At 39.8% G+C, this 19501-nt stretch overlaps 1 protein-coding gene across 4 annotated transcripts; it reads left to right on the top strand.

Moving 5' to 3' along the window:
* The first annotated feature begins 731 nt into the window (after positions 1-731).
* LOC114314335 (arginine--tRNA ligase, chloroplastic/mitochondrial-like) lies at positions 732-16301 on the top strand. Of its 4 annotated transcripts, none has more exons than XM_082906376.1 (6): positions 732-1613; positions 2060-2276; positions 2696-2776; positions 3058-3141; positions 3396-3498; positions 16041-16301. In XM_082906376.1, exons 2-6 carry the CDS (start codon positions 2214-2216, stop codon positions 16178-16180), a joined length of 471 nt encoding a protein of 156 aa, XP_082762502.1. In that variant the 5' UTR covers positions 732-1613; positions 2060-2213; the 3' UTR covers positions 16181-16301. The 4 variants fall into 4 exon arrangements, with proteins under 4 accessions (XP_082762502.1, XP_082762501.1, XP_082762503.1 ...); XM_082906375.1 differs by having other exon boundaries at positions 734-1012; positions 1453-2276; XM_082906377.1 differs by having other exon boundaries at positions 735-1012.
* Positions 16302-19501: the final 3200 nt, after the last annotated feature.

The raw sequence follows: 19501 nt of genomic DNA, 5'->3' as shown, positions 1-19501 counted from the left end.
TGCTTCCTATAATGAGTATGACGTTGAGCCTCTTGTTGCTGCTTGCAATCCAAGATTTGGTGATTACCAATGGTATTGCTCATTTATGGAAATATGTGAATTGAAGTTTTGAGTTGTTCACCTGTAAAATTTCTCAGGTTTTTATAGAAATGGAAACTCTTGTATATTTTTTTTGAATTGTTAAATTGGGGATTTCTTTTGAGGCAGCCACATTGCCATGAGCTTATGGACAAAAATAAGAGGCAAAATTGGTGATGGGAAGAGGACTTTTCTCTGGTTTGACCACTGGCATCCTTTGGGGCCTCTTCATAGAAAGTTTGGGGATAGGGTTATATATGACTCTGGTATTCAGGCTCAAGCTAAGGTTGAGTCTATTGTCAATGGTTTTACTTGGAGGTGGCCTAGTTGCCAGACTTGGGAGTTAGATGAGATCAAGAGTAGTACACACCTGAGCATTTGAGACCCAGTTTGAGTGAGGACTTGATTGTTTGGCAACCTTCTGCTGATGGTGTATTCTCTATAAAGTCAGCTTGGAATGAATGGAGGCCTAAGGGTCCCAAGGTTAATTCGTCTACTCTGCTGTGGTTTAAGTGTCATATTCCTAGAGTTAGCACTGTGAGTTGGCTTGCTTTCCAGAATAGACTTAGCACCTTGGATAGGATGATTATGTTTGGTATTAGTGTATCTGCTACACGTGTATTGTGTGAGGAGCAAAATGAGGACCACAATCACCTATTTTTTGGCTGCTTTTTCTCTCATCTTTGTCCACTACCATTTACAAACTTGTGCTTACTTGCTCCATCTTTTGTATTGGACATGAAAGAAATTACAGAATTTTCCAATCAAAAAAGTCTAATGAGAACTCTGTGCTGAGTAGGGTTAAAAATCTGATCGGACATAGATTGTTGTCTGTGAGCAAGTTTAAAGCTGATCAGGCTAATGATTCGCATATAAAGGAGTGGTCACTTTCTCCTTCTATTGTTCAATCAAATGGCTAATGTTCTGTTTACAGGTACACTGAAGTTGGTTAGTGTTTTTTTTTTTTTGGATTCGTTAGCTAACTGTGGCAGGTTTGACTGGTACACTACAGGGAAGATGGTTGAGTGATGGGAGTCCTAAAATAGGTTAGTGAGTGATATAGTGAGTTTCTTTGAGGGTTGAGTATGTGAGCCCTCAAATTCTTTCTAACTGTTTGTTCATGCAGGTCCTAAGCTGGCTCTTTGTTAGGGATGTGTGTTGAGTGTTAGTGAGTTAAAAGTTAGGGGAGATTGTGTGTTTACTCTATATTGAGGGTTGAGTGATATGAGTTTGCATATTTGTTATCTTTGTTTGCAGCAGGGTAGTCTGCTGAGAGTTAGTGGGCTGAGTGACAGAGCTTATATTTCAGGAAATCCTTTGCTTTTGAGTGCTTGTTGAATATTCCACTGTGGTGTTGATCTCTTGGCCTTTCAGGATCTCTTTATGGAGGTAGTTGGCAAATCATCCATTTCTGTGGAATTCTTTAAGTTGCTGTAGCTGGGCGCTCCTTTTTTATGTCTCTGGCTGCCTTTCATGGCTCTTAGTGGTGCTGATGCTGTCAGTGTGTTGTTCAGAGTTTCCTGTTGTGGTACATGGTGAGAGTCTTCTGTAATGGTGCATGGCAGTGTGCCTGCTGTCTGTGTGCTGCTGTTCTTGTGGCTGTCTCTTGTTGCTAGTATTCAAGCTGGTTCTCTTTGTTTGCTGCAATGCTGGGTTTGGTAGCTTTCTAATTCAGTGAGCTGCTGTTTTTGTGGTGGTCCCTTAGGTTTTGGTTTTAGCAGTTTGTTGGTAGTTTTTTTGTTTTCTTCAGTTTTTGCTCTGCTGGGTGTTTTGTCTGTTTCTATTAGGGCCAGGGGAATTCCCCTTGTATTTGTGTAATCTTTTGTCTTTTATTTTATGACTTATTCACCCAAAAAAATGGATAGGAAAGGTATTGATAATTTTTTAAAGCAATGGATAGCAATATAAAATCATGGGCTATCTTGGTTAGTTCACTTGGTGTGAAAATCTTGTTTGCTAAAAGATATTGTTGCTACTGCAGAGTAGCCAAGAGATGCTAATAAACGGTATTGAAACATGGTCGCCGAAACTTACAGTCAAAAGGGCAGCGGTTGACTTTTCCTCACCCAACATTGCCAAAGAAATGCATGTCGGCCACTTACGATCTAGAATTATTGGAGACACTCTAGCCCCGCATGCTAGAGTTTTCAAATGTTGAGGTTCTTCGGAGATACCATGTTGGTGACTGGGGTACACAGGTAAGTGTTTGTGTGTGTGTGAGCACATGCATATCTGTATCTGTGTGTTTGTTTTCTCTCTTTCATCTTGAAATTTTATATAAGTTCTGTCAAAATTATTTATTTTTTTATGAGGCTTAGTAATGGGTTGTCCCATTTTATGAGTTAACCTTTTCATTTGGATCAAAATAATTTCTTGGGTGAAATAGTGGTTTTAAGTTCTTCAGTGCCTTTTCCCTCCTTGATATGTGATTGGAGAAGGAACTCCAACAGGCCCTTATTGTGTTAAGTGGAAAAATTATAATTTTTTATTGATTATTGCTGCTCTAGAAGGTGATAATATTATGACCTATGTGTTGTCTGAATTATGAAAGTCTATTTTGATAATTTTTTTTGTTACTTTCCTATTATGTCTTAAAGATGTTATTTTTGTTCTGTAGTTTGGTATGCTGATTGAATTTCTTTTCGAAAAATTTCCAAACGTGGTGGCTGTCAATGATCAAGCTATCGGAGATCTCGTGGTGAGAATTTTTTTTTGGAAATTAGGTCAAATTCTTGAATTTGTACAGACGGAATACTTCTTCATGTTACTTGAATATTTTTTGATGCTACGTTCAAGCAAAAAAGTCCCTTGCTTATATTAGCAAACAGTTCAAGTAACTAGTTGCTTGTGCTGCTTTGAGCAACTTATGCCTTCGCCGTAGACAACTAATTAGCACATTTCAATTTTTTTTTCATTGAAATGAGTCATGAAATTCAACGAAAGTGGGTATTATTGATTTAACTTGAATGCTATCATTAGGCATTCTATAAGGCATCAAAGCAAAGACTTGACAGTGATCTTGAATTTAAGAAGAGGGCACAACAAGCGGTGGTCAGTCTCCAGGTGAATCATTTACCTTTATGCCTTAAAGACCTATGAGATTGATTATAGTAATAATTAAATTTCTCATTTGTTAAAAAAACTTAAAAGCTATAACTTTCAATTTTCTATTTTGGAGGAAATCTGATTTATAAACTGTAAATTTTGTTTCTTTGTTTTGGAAGAAAATCCGGTTAATGATTTTATCTCGAGGTTTCATCATGTCTCATCATTTATCTTATTTGTTTTCATTTCCTATGGCATAACTTGTATCACAGGGTGAGGAAGAGAAGTATCGGAAAGCATGGGCACAAATCTGTGAAATCAACCAAAGGGGATATCAAAGAGTTTATCAACTTCTAGGAATTAAAGATAGAGAAGGTGCTTAACTGATATTTTTCTTTCTAACTAATGACAACGTCAAACATTGATTTTGTTTTCCACACAAGTTTTTTGCTCCATGGGGCCACTTAAAAAAGACACCAACTTTTGATTTCAATCTATAGTGTGCATGCTAAAAATAGAACATTCTTGGTTTATGGTTCACAGCCCCTTGCCGCACCTAGTGTTTGTTTCATCCAATTCAAATGTATCTGCTTCAAGTCATTATTACTTTATATTTGACTCATGTTATCAGGTTGGCCATTTTGTATGACTACTTGAATTGATGCTAGATTGATATATAAGATCACAATTCTACAAACATAAAACATTGTTATTTCATCACCTTAGTTATTGTATAGCCATAATAAGTAACAGATTACTTTAAATTAATGGGCACAAGAACTGTGGCAAGACTAGACTATGAATCTTAGTTGAATTATGTTATTGCATATGCAATGAGGACATTAGTATGGTACAGGCTTATAGTATGGGAGGCCAGAGGCCCATAAATGTAATTTACCATTGTTTATTATTTTTTATTTTGGACTCAAGCAAATTACTTAATTCAATAGAACTAGTATTTTATATGCTAGTTTCAATCAAGAAAATTGAAATTAAAGATATAGATAGGTGATGGGTGATGGATTTGAGGTGGCATTTAGTGTTTTAGACAATGATTCTTTTACAATGGATTTTGAACAATTGTAAAATTGAAACTTTATAGAATATGTTATTGTGTGGGTGAAAATCTGACCACACTGCCTGCTTAGTAACCAGCTGGAGAGCACAGGCAGAATAGATGGCTTCAGTAACCTATAACAGAAAGAAAAGGCTCCGGCGGTGGTTCTTCCACCCGGGGGCACTCCGATGATCAAGTCAGTATATCTCTCAAAGATAATCAAGTGCAAAACTTAATACTCAAAACATAAATTGCATACCTTAGACCCACGGGGGTGCCTCTTTTTTATAATATACTCAATCCAAGTCCTACTAGAAGTATGACTTCTATGAACTCCAATTTAGTACTTACTTTGGACTCTTTAAGAGATAAAGATAAACTCCCTAAGAGCTTTATCCTTATCTTGGTTAAGTCCCCTCTTCGTCTTAGGACTCTTGTCCATTGTTCGTTTATCTCGGATTCCGATATCTTCGGAGTTAACCTCGGCCTTGCCGAGATCATCTCGGCATCACGACTAGGACACGTGGCACCTCGGCTGACACGTCGGCGTCACCATGCCACGTGTTGGTATTCAGAAAATATATCCTCACAACTGCCCCCTAGGTTCTATTACCTCAGCATTCTGAGGTGATGGAACCTATATCGATATTTCGACGTTTCTTTTCTGAGTAATAACTAAAAAAAAACCGTTTAGCCGAGATAATCCACTTCGAGCCGATGTATTCTCTTCGGAGAACAAGGTTTCGAACGTACTCTCTCACGCGCATGAGCTGTCATGCATATCTAACCGTTCTTTTCACGTGTATTGTCTTCATTGGAGCGTGTCTGTGACGTGCCTGAAAGCCGTCTGTCATTTGTCTGCGCCGTCTGACGCGTGCGTTGCTCTAGGCGTAATAAATGCCCTATTTTTGCCGCCGTTTCACGTTTTTGTCAAAACTTTTCCTTGCCTCTTTCTTTCTTCACTTTTTTATTCTGATTTCTTGCTCTTTCTCTCTGAAGAAGCTCTTTCGAAGCTGTCATTGTTCTAACTCGAAGTTCTGCGATTTTCTGTCCCTTCACCTTAGCAAAGTTTCCTCCGTTTCATTGTGCCTGCAATCGTTACTATTTCTCGGCGTCGTTCTTTCCGACTTCATTTGTTCTGGTAAGGCCCTGTTTCCTTTACTCCCAATTTTTTATGTGTTTTTACCATTACCGCTTTGTTGCTCGATTTCTCTCATATTTTGAACATTTGCACTGTTTCAACATTTTTCTTGCCACTGTTCTTGATTTTTTTTTTTTACTTCTGTATTTCTTTTGTTTCTGAGAACTATACTTCTGTTCTTGAATCTGAAACTTCGTCTTTGTTTTCTGTTTTTCGTATCTGTCCCAAATCTGTGCCTTCGATCTTGATCTTTATAGTTCTTAGGCTTGGGATTTTTGTGTAGAACCTTTAAGTTTTAGAGAAAACTGAAACAAGCCTTATCAGTCCTTTCCTAGGTCTTTGCCGAGGTTTTTGCAACCCTTCTTTAAGCGCCCATCTTCTGAAACACATTCTTCTTTTGTTTAAGTCGACGTAATGGGTATGTGGAGGCATAGGGTAAATACCCCAACAAAACTCGAATACTTTAGGCAGGAATTCTCTATCCCAGCCGATGTTCACCTTAAGCTAGCTGGGGATGGTGATACCATCATGCCCACAGACCATACGATGCTCTTTCCTATAGTAGCTTTTACTGAATGTGGACTTCGGCTTCCACTTGATCCCTTGTTTCGCGAAGTTCTTCATTTCTACAGGCTGAACCCCATGCAACTTACTATCAACTCCTACAGGGTGATTAACGGTATTATAGCTTTAGCTAGGCAAGAGAATCTTAGGATCACCCTGGCCGACCTTCAGTACTGTTATATAATGTGCCCCCTTAACCTGAAGGATAGGGGCTTTGTTTATTACCTTAAGCCGAGGTCTACTGAGTTCAAAATTGTAGCCGACCTCCCAGACTCCAACAAGGGGGCTGGGGATGACTTTCTTATTGCTTCGGGAAATTGGGAATTTGGCCCAGATGAAGATGTCCACCTCTACCCTCTTCCTCGAACAATTACAGAGGGCAAGGGTAAGAGCCCAGTGCCAACGCTTAGTTGTTTTTATTTAAGTCTTTAAAATTTGTCTGTTTCTAATGTCTGTTTGCTTGTCCTGCAGATCTTCATCAACCACCAAAGAACTTCCGTCAATCCTTCTTCCCTGGTCAAGATTTAAAGAAGCTTCTTGGTCTTCCAATCCATAAGCGCAAGGCTCCCCTGTTGCTGAACTTCATTCCGACATATAAATCCACTTTACCCGACGTCCCAAAAAAGAAGAAAAAGAGTCTTTCCCCACCAACTGCCACAACTGTAACCGCGTCTTCATCCCGAACAGATCAAGGATCCACCTCTGACCCAGCCGATCTTTCATCCACTTCGGCCCCCTACTTAATACCAATTCCAGAACGTAAACGTCGACGAAGACTTGTAAAGACTGCCGAGATGGTTCGTCCAAGGCCTGTCGTTCAAGATCTTCTTGCCGACCTTCCAACCGACGCTGATGCTGAACCATCGCATGCGATGCCCCCACCAAAGCCAAAGAGAGTAAAAAAGGCTCAGCCCAAGCCCAAGGCTACTGATGCCGAGGTTGAGGATGCTTTGCCTATCTCCCAGCTGGCAGAAAGCAAAAAATCAACCTCTGCTTCCACCAAGAGGTCTGCTGGGGCCCAACCCTCAGGGTCTACATAATCAAAAAGGCCGAGGTCATCATCTGCGACGACCTCGGCGTCCAAGATGCCCGACGTTCCATGGGCCCCTGAACTAACCCTGGAGGATAGGCCTATCATGGCCAGTGAAAGTGCCGACGATATTAACGTTGGTGTCGCCCTTAGTACTGCTCTTCTTCTTCCGAAGGATTTGAACCGAAATGCTGAGCTTAGTAAGTATGAGAATTACACTCTTATGCTCCAACACTCCGTTCAAGTAAGTGTTCCTGTTTGTATTTGTGATTCTTCTTTCTTGTTTCTTACTGATAATATTTTCTAATACTTCTGTTTTTTCTTCAGGCCATCCAACACGCCCATTCATTTTCAATGCAATCTTTTGAAAATCGGCAAAGGTTGGTTGATATGAAGAGGGAAGCATCTTCCATGAAGAAAGAGATCAAATCTCTTGAATCAAGGATGAAAAAATTGGAAGATCAGGCCGAGGCGGCTACTAAGGCCCAAACTTTAGCTCTTGAGAAGGCTGAATCCGCTGAGGCTGTTAAAAAAGTTGCTGAGGCTGAGAAAAGAGAGGCCGAGGCTAAGAAGGCCCAAGCGGAGAAAGAGCTCCAGCAAGCTCTGGCCACCAAAGAGGCCGAAGTCAAAGAGGCCGATGAAAAGGCCTATGCCCAGGGTATGGCCGACGTCGTAGAGGATTATAAACTTCAAGTCAGGCAGGCATGCAACAGGGGATTTTCCCTTGGTTGGATGTCCCTGATAAAAAAACTTGATCTTCCTGTTGACTCGCCCTTTCGTAAGGCCGATGCCATTCCTTTACCATTTCCTCCTCCAAGTCAGGTTGAATCAGAGACTGAGGCTGATGCCGAAGATGAGGATGAAGGAAAAAATGATGATGAGGCCTTGGTGAGAAAACCCAAGGATGCTACTGAAGCTAAGTCCCCTCCTCCTGCTGAGCAAGTGATGGATTTAACCTTGGAGGAGGAGGGTGATGAGGTTGGGGGGGCACCCAATGAAATTGCCATCGGGCAACTATCATCCGACCTTCTTTTGGCTGAAAGAAATCTAGACAATACGTTGGCTGAGATTGATGCTGAGATTGAAGCAAAAAAGGTTGCCGAGGAGGTTCCACCAGAATCGTCCGAGGTCCCAGTCCCTGCAGCGGCTAACACTGAAGAATCTTGAAAAAATGTCTTTTGTACTTTTCTCTTCTTTTTCTGCATTTTGCATTTTGTACTCTTTTTTAATTTCTGGACAATGAAAAACTCCTTCTTATGGCCGACGTAGCCTTTTCTCTATGTAACTGCAACTGTTCCTTCTATGAATGTTTTTAACCTTCTGATGTTCTGTTGATTGCTTCTGCAAAGCTCTATACTTAGAAATTTTTGCATGCTTTTTCATTTTGCTTCCTTTGTGTAATCTTCTCGGGGTTATATACCTCGGGTATAACAATAAAACTTTTACTTCGGCAAGATACTGACCTGCAAACTTTTCATAAATTTTAACAAGTATAAACATATACTACTTAATGTAAACTTTGCAAGTTTCTTCTCAAGTTTCAACAAGTATCAAACAGTGATCTCGGTCTAACCTACTTGTAAATTGCTACAAATTTCAACAAGTGTTTAAATAATATACTTATCCTTTACTTTAACCTATAAATTTCTGTATACCTTAGCGGGTGATCATATGTCAGTTTAACATAAACTTGTAAATTGCTACAAATTTCAACAAGTGTTTAAGCATCTTCCTTAGGGTTAAGCAACCCACATACTGCTATGAGAACTTAAGCAATAACATCGGCTTAACTTCAACTTGTAAATTGCTACAAATTTCAACAAGTGAAGATAAGGAATCGGCTTAATTCCAACTTGTAAATTGCTACAAATTTCAACAAAGGAATAATCTCGGCTTAACTTCAACTTGTAAATTGCTACAAATTTCAACAAGTGAAGAAAATGAATCAACTTAATTCTAACTTGTAAATTGCTACAAATTTCAACAAGTGAATTAAGAAATAATCTTGGCTTAACTTCAACTTGTAAATTGCTACAAATTTCAACAAGTGAAGATAAGGAATCAGCTTAATTCTAACTTGTAAATTGCTACAAATTTCAACAAGTGAATTAAGGAATAATCTCGGCTTAACTTCGACTTGTAAATTGCTACAAATTTCAACAAGTGAAGATAAGGAATCAGCTTAGTTCCAACTTGTAAATTGCTACAAATTTCAACAAGTGAATTAAGGAATAATCTCGGCTTAACTTCAACTTGTAAATTGCTACAAATTTCAACAAGTGAAGATAAGGAATCAGCTTAATTCCAACTTGTAAATTGCTACAAATTTCAACAAGTGAATTAAGGAATAATCTCTGCCTTTTCTTTGCCCCCAATGTGAACCTGAGTTTGACTTGGGTTCACATAATTATGTCTTCAATAAACATCAATGCATAACTTTCTCAATCATATGTGTTGAAAGAATTCTGAAAAGACTTTATTGATGATATCGGCCAAAATATGATGTACATCTAATGATAGAAAAATTTCAAATTACAAGTATTCCAAGGTCTGGGCAATGCTTTGCCCTCATTGTCCTCAAGCCGATAAGCTCCATTGCCTAATACTGATGTAATTCTGTAGGGTCCTTCCCAGTTTGGGCCAAGCTTACCTTCCCTGGGATCCTTCTTGTTCCCGACGACTTTTCTCAGGACTAGGTCGCCGACTTGAAAATCTCTTGGATTGACCTTCTTGTTGTAAGCTCTGGCAAGCTGTTGCTGGTATACTGCAAGTTGAATTACAGCTTTCTCTCTTCGTTCTTCCAACAAATCCAGATCTCGGGCTAAGAGTACGTCATTGGTGCCATTCTCTACTCCCTGGGTTCTGATCCCCGGGATGCCAATCTCCAATGGGATGACTGCTTCTGTGCCATAAGCCATGGCAAAGGGGGATTCTCCTGTTGATCTTCTCGGCGTAGTCCGATATGCCCAAAGTACGTTGGGCAACTCGTCTACCCACTTTCCTTTTGCTGCCTGCAGCCTCTTCTTTATTCCATCTAGAATTACTTCGTTGGATGCCTCTGCTTGCCCATTGCTTTGAGGAAAACTTGGTGTTGAGAAATAATTCTTGATTTTGAATTTTGCACAAAAGTTCTTGATGAGTTTACTGTCAAACTGTGTTCCGTTGTCGGCAATTATTGCTCTTGGAATCCCAAATCTGGTGATAATGTTTCTCCATATAAAATTCTTGACGTCCACATCTCAGATTTTGGCAAGAGGTTCTGCCTCTATCCATTTTGTAAAGTAGTCTGTTGCTACCAGCAAGTATTTTCTCTGCCCAGTTGCCTGGGGAAGTTGTCCAACCAGATCCATGCCCCATTGGGCAAACGGCCAAGGGCTGGATACTGGGTTCAGGTCAGCAGCTGGCTGATGTATCAAAGGTGCAAACCTTTGGCATTGTTCACACTTCTTCACATAGGCTTCGGCATCCTTTTGCATGTAGGGCCACCAATACCCCTGGGTAATGGCCCTGTGGGCTAATGATCTGCCCCCAGCATGGCTTCCACAAATTCCTTCATGAATTTCGTAAAAAAAAATCTTCAACCTGCAAAGGGTGTACGCACCTTAAGAGCAGACCAGTGAAGGACCTCCTGTAGAGATGGCCTTCTGCTGTTAGACTGAATCTGGCCGACTTCAGCCTGATTTTATGTGCTTCCTTATGGTCTTCTGGCAGCTTTCCCTCTTTTAGGAATGCAATGATTGCATCCATCCAGCTTGGTCCGAAGTCCACGCACATTGCTTCTTGTTCGGTACTCTGTTTATCTATGCTCGGGGCCGACATGTAGTCGATCATAATTGTCCTTGTTTTTCTAGTTTGAATTGAGCTGGCCAGGTTAGCCAATGCGTCGGCGTGGGTGTTATCATCTCGGCTAACTTGGAGCAATCTGCAGTTCTGAAATAAGGCTGCCAATCTGATGACTTATTTTGCATATGCCGACATTCTTTCGTCCCTGGCTGCAAATTCTCCTGTTGACTGGTTAACAATGAGTTGTGAATCACAAAAAACAATTACCTCATCTGCTTCTGCTGCTGCTGCCAGCTTTAGCCCTGTAATTAATGCTTCATATTCTGCCTCATTGTTTGAGGCTTTGAACCCCAAACGGATGGACTATTCTACTATTTCTCCATCTGGAGATATCAGCAGTACTCCTGCCCCTGCTCCCTGGCGGTTTGAACTTCCATCGATGAATAGTCTGAATGTATCGCCGATGTAGATGCTGCAGGGTCTGAGCTTTTCCTTCTCTTGCTTTTTTGTCTTTGGCTGGGATTCTTTTTGCTTGTTGGGATAATGCTCATCTTCGCTCGACGGAGCCCGATGTGCGATGGTTTCAGGTGTGAGTTCTGCGACGAAGTCGGCCAAAACTTGACCCTTTATTGCTGTTCTCGGCCTGAACTCCAGGTCAAACTGGCCCAAGGTTACAGCCCATCTTGCTATCCTTCCTGTTAAGTCTCCTTGTTGCAACAAGGATTTCAGTGGGTGCTCTGTTAGGACCACAATCTTGTGTGCCTGAAAGTAATGGTTCAACTTCTTTGAAGCCATTACTAAGGCCAGCATTAATTTTTCCAGTGGTAGGTATCTTGTTTCTGCGTCGGCCAAAGTTTTACTTACATAATAAACTGCCTTTTGCTCCCCTTCTTCCTCTCGGATTAGCACTGCACTGATTGCATGTTCTGAGACTGCTAAGTACAAAAACAGTTCCTCCCCTGGTACTGGGTTGGAAAGAACCGGAGTTGTGGTCAAGTACTTTTTTAGGTTGGTTAAGGCGGCTTCACATTCTTCTGTCCATAGGAAGTCTGCGGCTTTTTTCACCAGTTTGAAGAAGGGTCTGCACTTATCTGAGCTTCTGCTGATGAATCTGTTTAGGGCTGCGGCCCTTCCAGTAAGCATTTGAACTTGTTTTGCCGATGTCGGGCTCTGTAGTTCCATGATGGCCTTGATTTGGTCTGGGCTGGCCTCAATGCCCTTTCTTGTTACCAAATACCCCAAAAATTTACCTGATCCAACTCCAAAGGCGCACTTCGAGGCGTTGAGTCGGAGCCGATATCTTTTGAGTATGTCAAAGACCACTTTTAGGTCGGCAAGATGACCCTTTGATTCCTTGGTCTTCACGACCATGTCGTCGATGTAGACTTCTACTGTTTTGCCAATCAGGTGCTTAAACATCTTTGTCACTAACCTCTGATAGGTTGCTCCTGCGTTTTTCAACCCAAAAGGCATTACCTTGTAACAGTACAGGCCTTTAGGGGTGATGAACGCGGTTTTCTCCTCGTCTGGAGGGTACATGGCAATCTGGTGGTACCCTCTGTATGCATCCAAAAAACTCATCCTTTCATGTCCTGAAGTGGCGTCTACCAGTTGGTCGATTTTGGGCAGAGGAAAGCTGTCTTTGGGGCAAGCTTTGTTGAGGCTGGTAAAGTCTACACAAACCCTCCATTTGCCATTCTTCTTTTTTACTACTACTGTGTTGGACAGCCATGTTGGGTACTGAACTTCTCGGATGGCCCTGGCCTCCAAGAGTCTGTCTACCTCTTCTTCTACTGCTTCGACGTGCATCAACGTCGGTCTTCTGGCTCGTTGAATCACAGGTTTTGCCGATCTGTCGACATTCAGTCTGTGGCAAGTGACCTCGGGGTCAATGCCTGGCATTTCATAAGGTGTCCAGGCAAACGCCTCTATGTTTGCCCTTAAAAAATCTTCTAGTTCTTTCTCTTCTTCTCTAGCTAGGCCTGAGCCGAGAAGAAAGAAACGCTCTTCGTCATCCTCCTGGACGAAGATTTTTTTTAGCGCCTCTTTGCTTTTTTCGGCTGGTTCTTTCCCGACGTCTTCTAGGACCTCCATGTCCTCATCTTCAACTTCTGCGTTCCTTGGCTCTTGTATACTACAGGTGGACTTCATTGCTGTCATGGAGCAGTTTTTTGCTTGCAGTTGATCCCCTCTGACTTCTTCAATCCCATGCTCTGTTGGGAAGCGCAGTAGTTGATGCAACGTTGAGGGAACTGCCCCCATTGCATGCAACCACAGCCTTCCCAAGATGATGCTGTATGGTGAGGGCGTGTCAATTACCAGAAATTCCGTCTGGATCTTCTTAGTGCCGGCTTGTACTTCCAAGCTTGTTGCGCCCAGTGGCCATGTCGGCGTTCCATTAAAGCCGACCATCGGGCCGCTGGATTGTTCTAAGTCATCAGGGTGAAGGCCCAGCTCCTTGTAACATCTGACATACATGATGTCACAGGAACTGCCTTGATCTATTAGGATGTGTTTCACTTGGCACTCCCCAACCTGGAGGGATACTACCAAGGCATCATTATGCGGATGTTGGACCAATTCCAGGTCGGCTTCAATAAAGGCTATCATCAGCCCTTGGCATTCTTCTGGCCGATGTCTCTTCTCCCCGACTTAGTAGACATGCTGTAAATGTCTTACCTTCTGGGTCTCCCCTCTGACTTCGTTTTCGTTGACCCTTGAGCGGATCACATTAACCACCCTCGGACCTCCTGCTTGTGGTGGCTGTGCTGGGGGAGGCGGCGCTACTGGTGCTTGAGGCAACCTTGCCTGTTCTTCCCTTGTCCTGGCTTCATCGACCAGGTCCCTCAGAAGGCCTTGTCTCACCAGGTCCTCCAAGTGTGCTTTCAAGGCTCTGCAACCTTGAGTTGGGTGTCCTTCTTCATTGTGGTAGGCACAACGTCTACCAACGTTCCTTCCCATGAATTCCCCTGGTGCTCTTGCCGGAGCCCTGAAATAAGGTTGGTTTCGAATTTGATCTAGGACTTTATGGATTGGGATTCGGAATACCGTCGTTACCGCCTGTTTACTTCTCAACTCTGTTTCTTGTTTGGTCGGCCCATTGTTGCCTCGGATTCGCTTCGGCGAGCCGTTTCCCTTTTCTTGCTTTATCTCTTTGTTTCCCGATGTATCTTCTTCGGCTCTGGCATACTTCTCAATTCTTGCCATGAGTTCTTCCATGCTTTTTGGCAATGTTTTTGCCAAAGACTTCCATAGCGGGCAGTCATCTTTCAGGCCGTTCTTGAAAGACACGATCACTACCTCTTGGTTGCATTCGGGTATTCGGTTGAACACCTCGTAGTACCTCTTCGCATAGGCCCTAAGGCCTTCTTCCTTGGTGATTCTTAGGGCCATCAAAGCATCAACCCTCAGGGGTTCCAGCTTGTTGGTCACGAACCTGGCCACAAACATCTCGGCCAGGCCTTCCCATGTCTTTATGCTTCCCTTTGGTAATTTATGGAACCAATCAGATGCAATTTCCCCAAAGGATGAGGGGAATACTTTGCAGAGCAACGGCTCGTTCCCGCTATATAACGCCATTGAATTCAGGTATAGTCCAACATGAAAGTTTGGATCTGACTTACCGTCATAAATTTGAAACCTCGGCATACTGAATCTCTTTGGTGGTTCGAATTTGTCCAGTTCCACCGAAAAGGTTGTCTTCGATTTTACTAGGGAGTTTACCTCAGCTTTAACATTCTGCTGCCTCCTTTTTAGGTAATCCCTCAGGTCTTCTTTACTCCTTCCTGGAGCTCGGCTGTCTATGGATTTTAGTCTTTTTGGTACACTGCTTTCGTCCTCGTGGTGGGCCCGTTTGGATCTTTCTCCATGGGTTGTGTCAAAGCAAAGTGCTTGCCTTTGAACATGCCGATGTTCTTTGGGACGTCGGGGATTGTTTTTCTTCCGCCCTTCTGGGCATTGGTTGGTGGCATCGGCGTATCTTGCAGCGGGTATGGTGGCTGTATAACATTATTCTGCATCATGAAGTTGACGACTGACTGAAGGTCTGCCAGCTTGTTCGCCAATTCTTTTACTTCCTCATCCCTCCGTAGGCATCTGTCCCTCCATACCTGGAGGTTATCTTCATTGTAGTACTTTCCTTGGTCTGTCCTTTTTGACGTGTCGCCTTCCTGGATGACGTCTTTCTCTCTGTGACCCTGGTCACGGGTTTCTGTATTGTGGTGGTCTCCTTCAATGTCAAGGTCAATTGGTCTGCCACTCCCAGCGGGAGCGTCATCCCCAATATTTTCCTGCTGTCCGTTACTGGCCATCTATTCTTCCTTCGTTCCCACAGACGGCGCCAAATTGTGTGGGTGAAAATCTGACCACACTGCCTGCTTAGTAACCAGCTGGAGAGCACAGGCAGAATAGATGGCTTCAGTAACCTGTAACAGAAAGAAAAGGCTCCGGCAGTGGTTCTTCCACCCGGGGGCACTCCGACGATCAAGTCAGTATATCTCTCAAAGATAATCAAGTGCAAAACTTAATACTCAAAACATAAATTGCATACCTTAGACCCACGGGGGTGCCTCTTTTTTATAATATACTCAATCCAAGTCCTACTAGAAGTATGACTTCTATGAACTCCAATTTAGTGCTTACTTTGGACTCTTTAAGAGATAAAGATAAACTCCCTAAGAGCTTTATCCTTATCTTGGTTAAGTCCCCTCTTCGTCTTAGGACTCTTATCCATTATTCATTTATCTCGGATTCCGATATCTTCGGAGTTAACCTCGGCCTTGCCGAGATCATCTCGGCGTCATGACCAGGACACGTGGCACCTCGGCTGACACGTCGGCGTCACCATGCCACGTGTTGGTATTCAGAAAATATATCCCCACAGTTATACTTAATTTTTGTTTATTTATTTATAGGTAATGGATTCTCATTCTTAAATGGTAGATGTGTAAGGAGTGAGGAATGCATCAGAACATGTTCCAGCTAGAGTGACTAAGTTGGTTAATGCTGATTTGTGGTTATGTTAGCCGTAAAATGTCTTATCAGTATGAAGTCAAAGTTCTGTGTTTGCTCGGTGATATTATCTTTGACATTGAGAAATTCTTCTGCTTCACGTCTGAAATTCTTTTGAGAAATTCTCTCACAGTGCACCATAATGGCACATATCTATATATCTATATATTCTCTGACAGTACGTGATGATATCTTCGCATGTCGATATTGCAGTTTACAATCTTTTTTGTATTTATTTATTTGTTGAAATAAATATCAAAAGTTTTACATTTTCTGTAAGCTTGAAATTAATTATATTGTAAATGATGTTTTTTTTGTGTTTCTTTTTGCAGATGCAACTCCTTTTGAGTATGTGATGATATCTTCACATCAATACTGGAGCTTACTGTTGATATTAAAACAAACTATAATATATATGTTTTTTTATTTGTATTGTCGATACTTTTGTTTTGCTTTAGATACAAAAATTTAAGCTCTTCAATATAAAAAATTATTAGTATTGTTGGAGGTTGGTTTATATATTTTTGTAAAGAATATTTGGTTGACAATTATTACAGGGTACATATATATACGTATGATTTTGTGTTTGTGAATGTGAATGTAGATGTGGATGTGGATGTGGATGTATTTTATTTTAGAAAATATTAATAATTGTACAGGGAATGAATTAATAAAATATATATTGATTTTATAAAAATCATTTCCTTATATTTTATTAGCGACGGATTAACCTGTAGCATATATATATTAGTTCAAACCTTTAGCAATGGTTTAAACTGTCGCAAATATGGCATTAATTTAATTCTATTTTTTTGTGACGTTTTAGACTGTCACTAATAATACTTTTCACGACAGTTTAAACTGTCGCAAATACGATATTAATTTAATTTAACTTTTTTCGTGACGTTTTAGACCATCGCTAATAATACTTTTCGCAACGTCAAATACCGTCACTAAAAAAGTTTTGATGACGGCAACCAACATCGTCACTAAAAGTGAAGTTTTTTCCTCTTTTTTTTGTCAAGTTAAACCGTCGCAAAAATCATTGATTAGCCGTCGCTACAAGATAGCGACGTCTTGTAACCGTCGCAAATTTGCCACGATATATGGACCATTTGCAACGTTTGAGACCGTCGCAAAAAGTTCGATTTTTAGTAGTGACACCAAATCATTGCCCAAAGAAATAAACCTTCTTGCAGGAGGAAATAAATCTGGAAGTTGTTTGAATTTGAAACACAAAGACACAATGCTTTTAAGCATTATGACTATTGGGTTTGGAGACTCAATACCAATGGTTGTAACCATTGATAAAGAGGCATCATGTAAGCTATAAATAGATGGCTGAAATAATAGAACAAACCAATTAGAATTGTTAATTATTTTCTCTCTTTATTTTCACTTTCAGATTGTATATTCTTTTTATGTGATATACACCCTCACGGGATTGTCGATTTTAGCCATTTTCTGTTTATCTTTCATAAAGTAGTAAATCTCAATGAAAAAACCAATCATATAAGAGAATAAAATTTGATTTTTTAGTTTTTATTTTTGATCTGCAATGATACTAGGAAGATAATGTCAAACAAACTCGGACCACCAAATAGCATGCTTTCATTTAGGAGAAAAAAGGGTGCAAAAAGTGATGTTGAAAAGAGTTCTCCACCAAAAAATAAGCAAACTCCAGCCTTTGAGTGACCACTGTATTCAAGGAATGAAGAGGCTCCTTTGAAAGAATTGTCTTTTTTTTTTTCTTTTTTTTTTTTTTTTTGCCAAAGTCAATGATTAGTTATTAAATTAGCATTTTTAGGAGTTAAAACTCACCCTCATACACCTTGTAAGAAAATTTACCCTCTCATTTCACTCCTAGGAATTAACGGGTTGTTTTGGGAAGTTGGTAAAAAGTTGGCTTTTGGCTTTTTACCAAGCTTTTTGGCTTTTTTGGAAGTGATTTGGGAAGTTGGTAAAAAGCTGGCTTTTTGCTTTTTAGTTTAATATTTATTTATGGTGTCAAATCAAATTAAAATGACCAAAATACCCTTACCCAACATAAGAGAGTTATTTTTTTATTTATTTTTCATGGGCCCTAATTTGTAATTTTAGGGCTGCGTTTTTAGCACTTGCCAAATGACTTTTTTGGCGTTTTTGGCAGTCACGTTTTTTGACATTTTGTCCAAAAACGTGACTTTTTACCATGTTCCCAAAATGGCACTAAGAGAGACTTGGTGGCCAAAAGATTAGCCAACTAGACTAAAGGCCCTTGATTTTTGAAAGATGTGTCTTTGTTACTATTATTACCTTGGTCAATATTGATATCCCAAGTCGATAATATTATTACTACAATAACTATGTTATGACCTTTTATTTTTGTGCCAATATTTAGAACTAGACGCATGAAACGACTCTCTCGATTTAAATGACAAGTCTATTGTTTTTCAAGAAATATATGCCTAAAACACTTTCTTCCATTGACCGACATGCCTACACCTAATGGATCGGCGGGGTTAAGTCTAATGAGACGAAATTTAAACCTACTTTTAAAATCCTTTTGTCTTCTTTGACATTTTTATTATTATTTTTTATTTTTACTATTTCCCAAACATTATTTGTATTGGGCACTAGATAAAAATCTACCAATTCAAGACATAAGATTTTGTGTCAAATAATGACTTTTACGTACATCAGTGTAGTAAAACAACATTGGTAGAATACGAATATACATTGATTTCTCTATGTTTCGGAGTTATCCATATCAACATTTCAATAATAGCCCTTCAATTGAGAGCAGGTCATAATATAGACAATGTTTATTGTATGTGAATTATAGAAGAAGCCAATTTTCGAAATCTTAAAAAATGCTTTAGTTTGAATCCAAAATCATATACTTGCCTCAATATGAACAATAATCCTTCCCAATTATTTGATTGATTATTAACTCTTTCAAACCCTCGTTGTCGAATGTTGCACATAACAAATTTGTTCATTGTTTTGCAAGCAATTTAAAATTTAGCAACAGAAAATTTTGTCATTAAGTACTCCGATTCGAATAAGATGTTTTCAAAACCTACATAGTATTAAAATCAATCAACATCAGGTTCAGTTAACAAAGAAAAGTATATCTAACTTAACCTATAATCCAAATTAATTAATAGATATTTTAGAATTTGGCAGGGAATCGAAGTATTAATTCATTCTAGTGTGTCGCATGGCACGAATTTGGGGATTACAAGTTAGAACCACCATATGAAATTTAAGTGCCATCTTATTTATCTGACTTTGAGATTTTTCGCCTAGCACATATTCTACAAGTAATGGGGTTATATCAATCAATATATGTATGTGATTCAATCCTTTCTGTCTAGTCTAGTGGTAAAAAATGTAGTAAGAATTTCGTTTATATGTAAAAAAAAATATATATATATATATATATATATATATATTAAATCACATGCGTATATTTATTAATGTCGATCCCCCAATTTTTGTGTTCAATTATTAAGGAATTTGGTAGTAAATCTATGGTCTTGTTAATGTGTGCTTGCACATGTTTAAAGGCTATATTTTATATATATATATATATTATTGCAATCACTTTCATGTAAAATGTACACTCTTTTTAACCATCTTAACTTGTGCCTCGTTTATTTTAAAAAAAAAAATAAAAAAAATTTGTGACTCGTTGAAAAAATCTAAAATAATTTATTTATGTATAATATTACTGATAATAAACATACTCTTTTTTTTTTTTTTTTTTTGGTGTGTGTATATCATAATGAATATACCCACATGCAAAATT

This window comes from Camellia sinensis, chromosome 14, assembly GCF_055761805.1.
Source record: "Camellia sinensis isolate YWXY chromosome 14, ASM5576180v1, whole genome shotgun sequence".
Classification (NCBI taxonomy): Eukaryota; Viridiplantae; Streptophyta; class Magnoliopsida; order Ericales; family Theaceae; genus Camellia; species Camellia sinensis.
The sequence above is the reverse complement of the archived record's forward strand: the minus strand, read 5'-3'. Positions and strand labels throughout refer to the sequence as shown.

Bases quoted from the DNA above. Each gene is read 5' to 3' on its own strand.
- LOC114314335 (XM_082906376.1), top strand. From the start codon at position 2,214: ATGCTAGAGTTTTCAAATGTTGAGGTTCTTCGGAGATACCATGTTGGT. The intron at 2,777-3,057 runs GTGAGAATTTTT...TGCTATCATTAG, and splicing joins AAGCTATCGGAGATCTCGTG to GCATTCTATAAGGCATCAAA. The intron at 3,142-3,395 runs GTGAATCATTTA...CTTGTATCACAG, and splicing joins AAGCGGTGGTCAGTCTCCAG to GGTGAGGAAGAGAAGTATCG.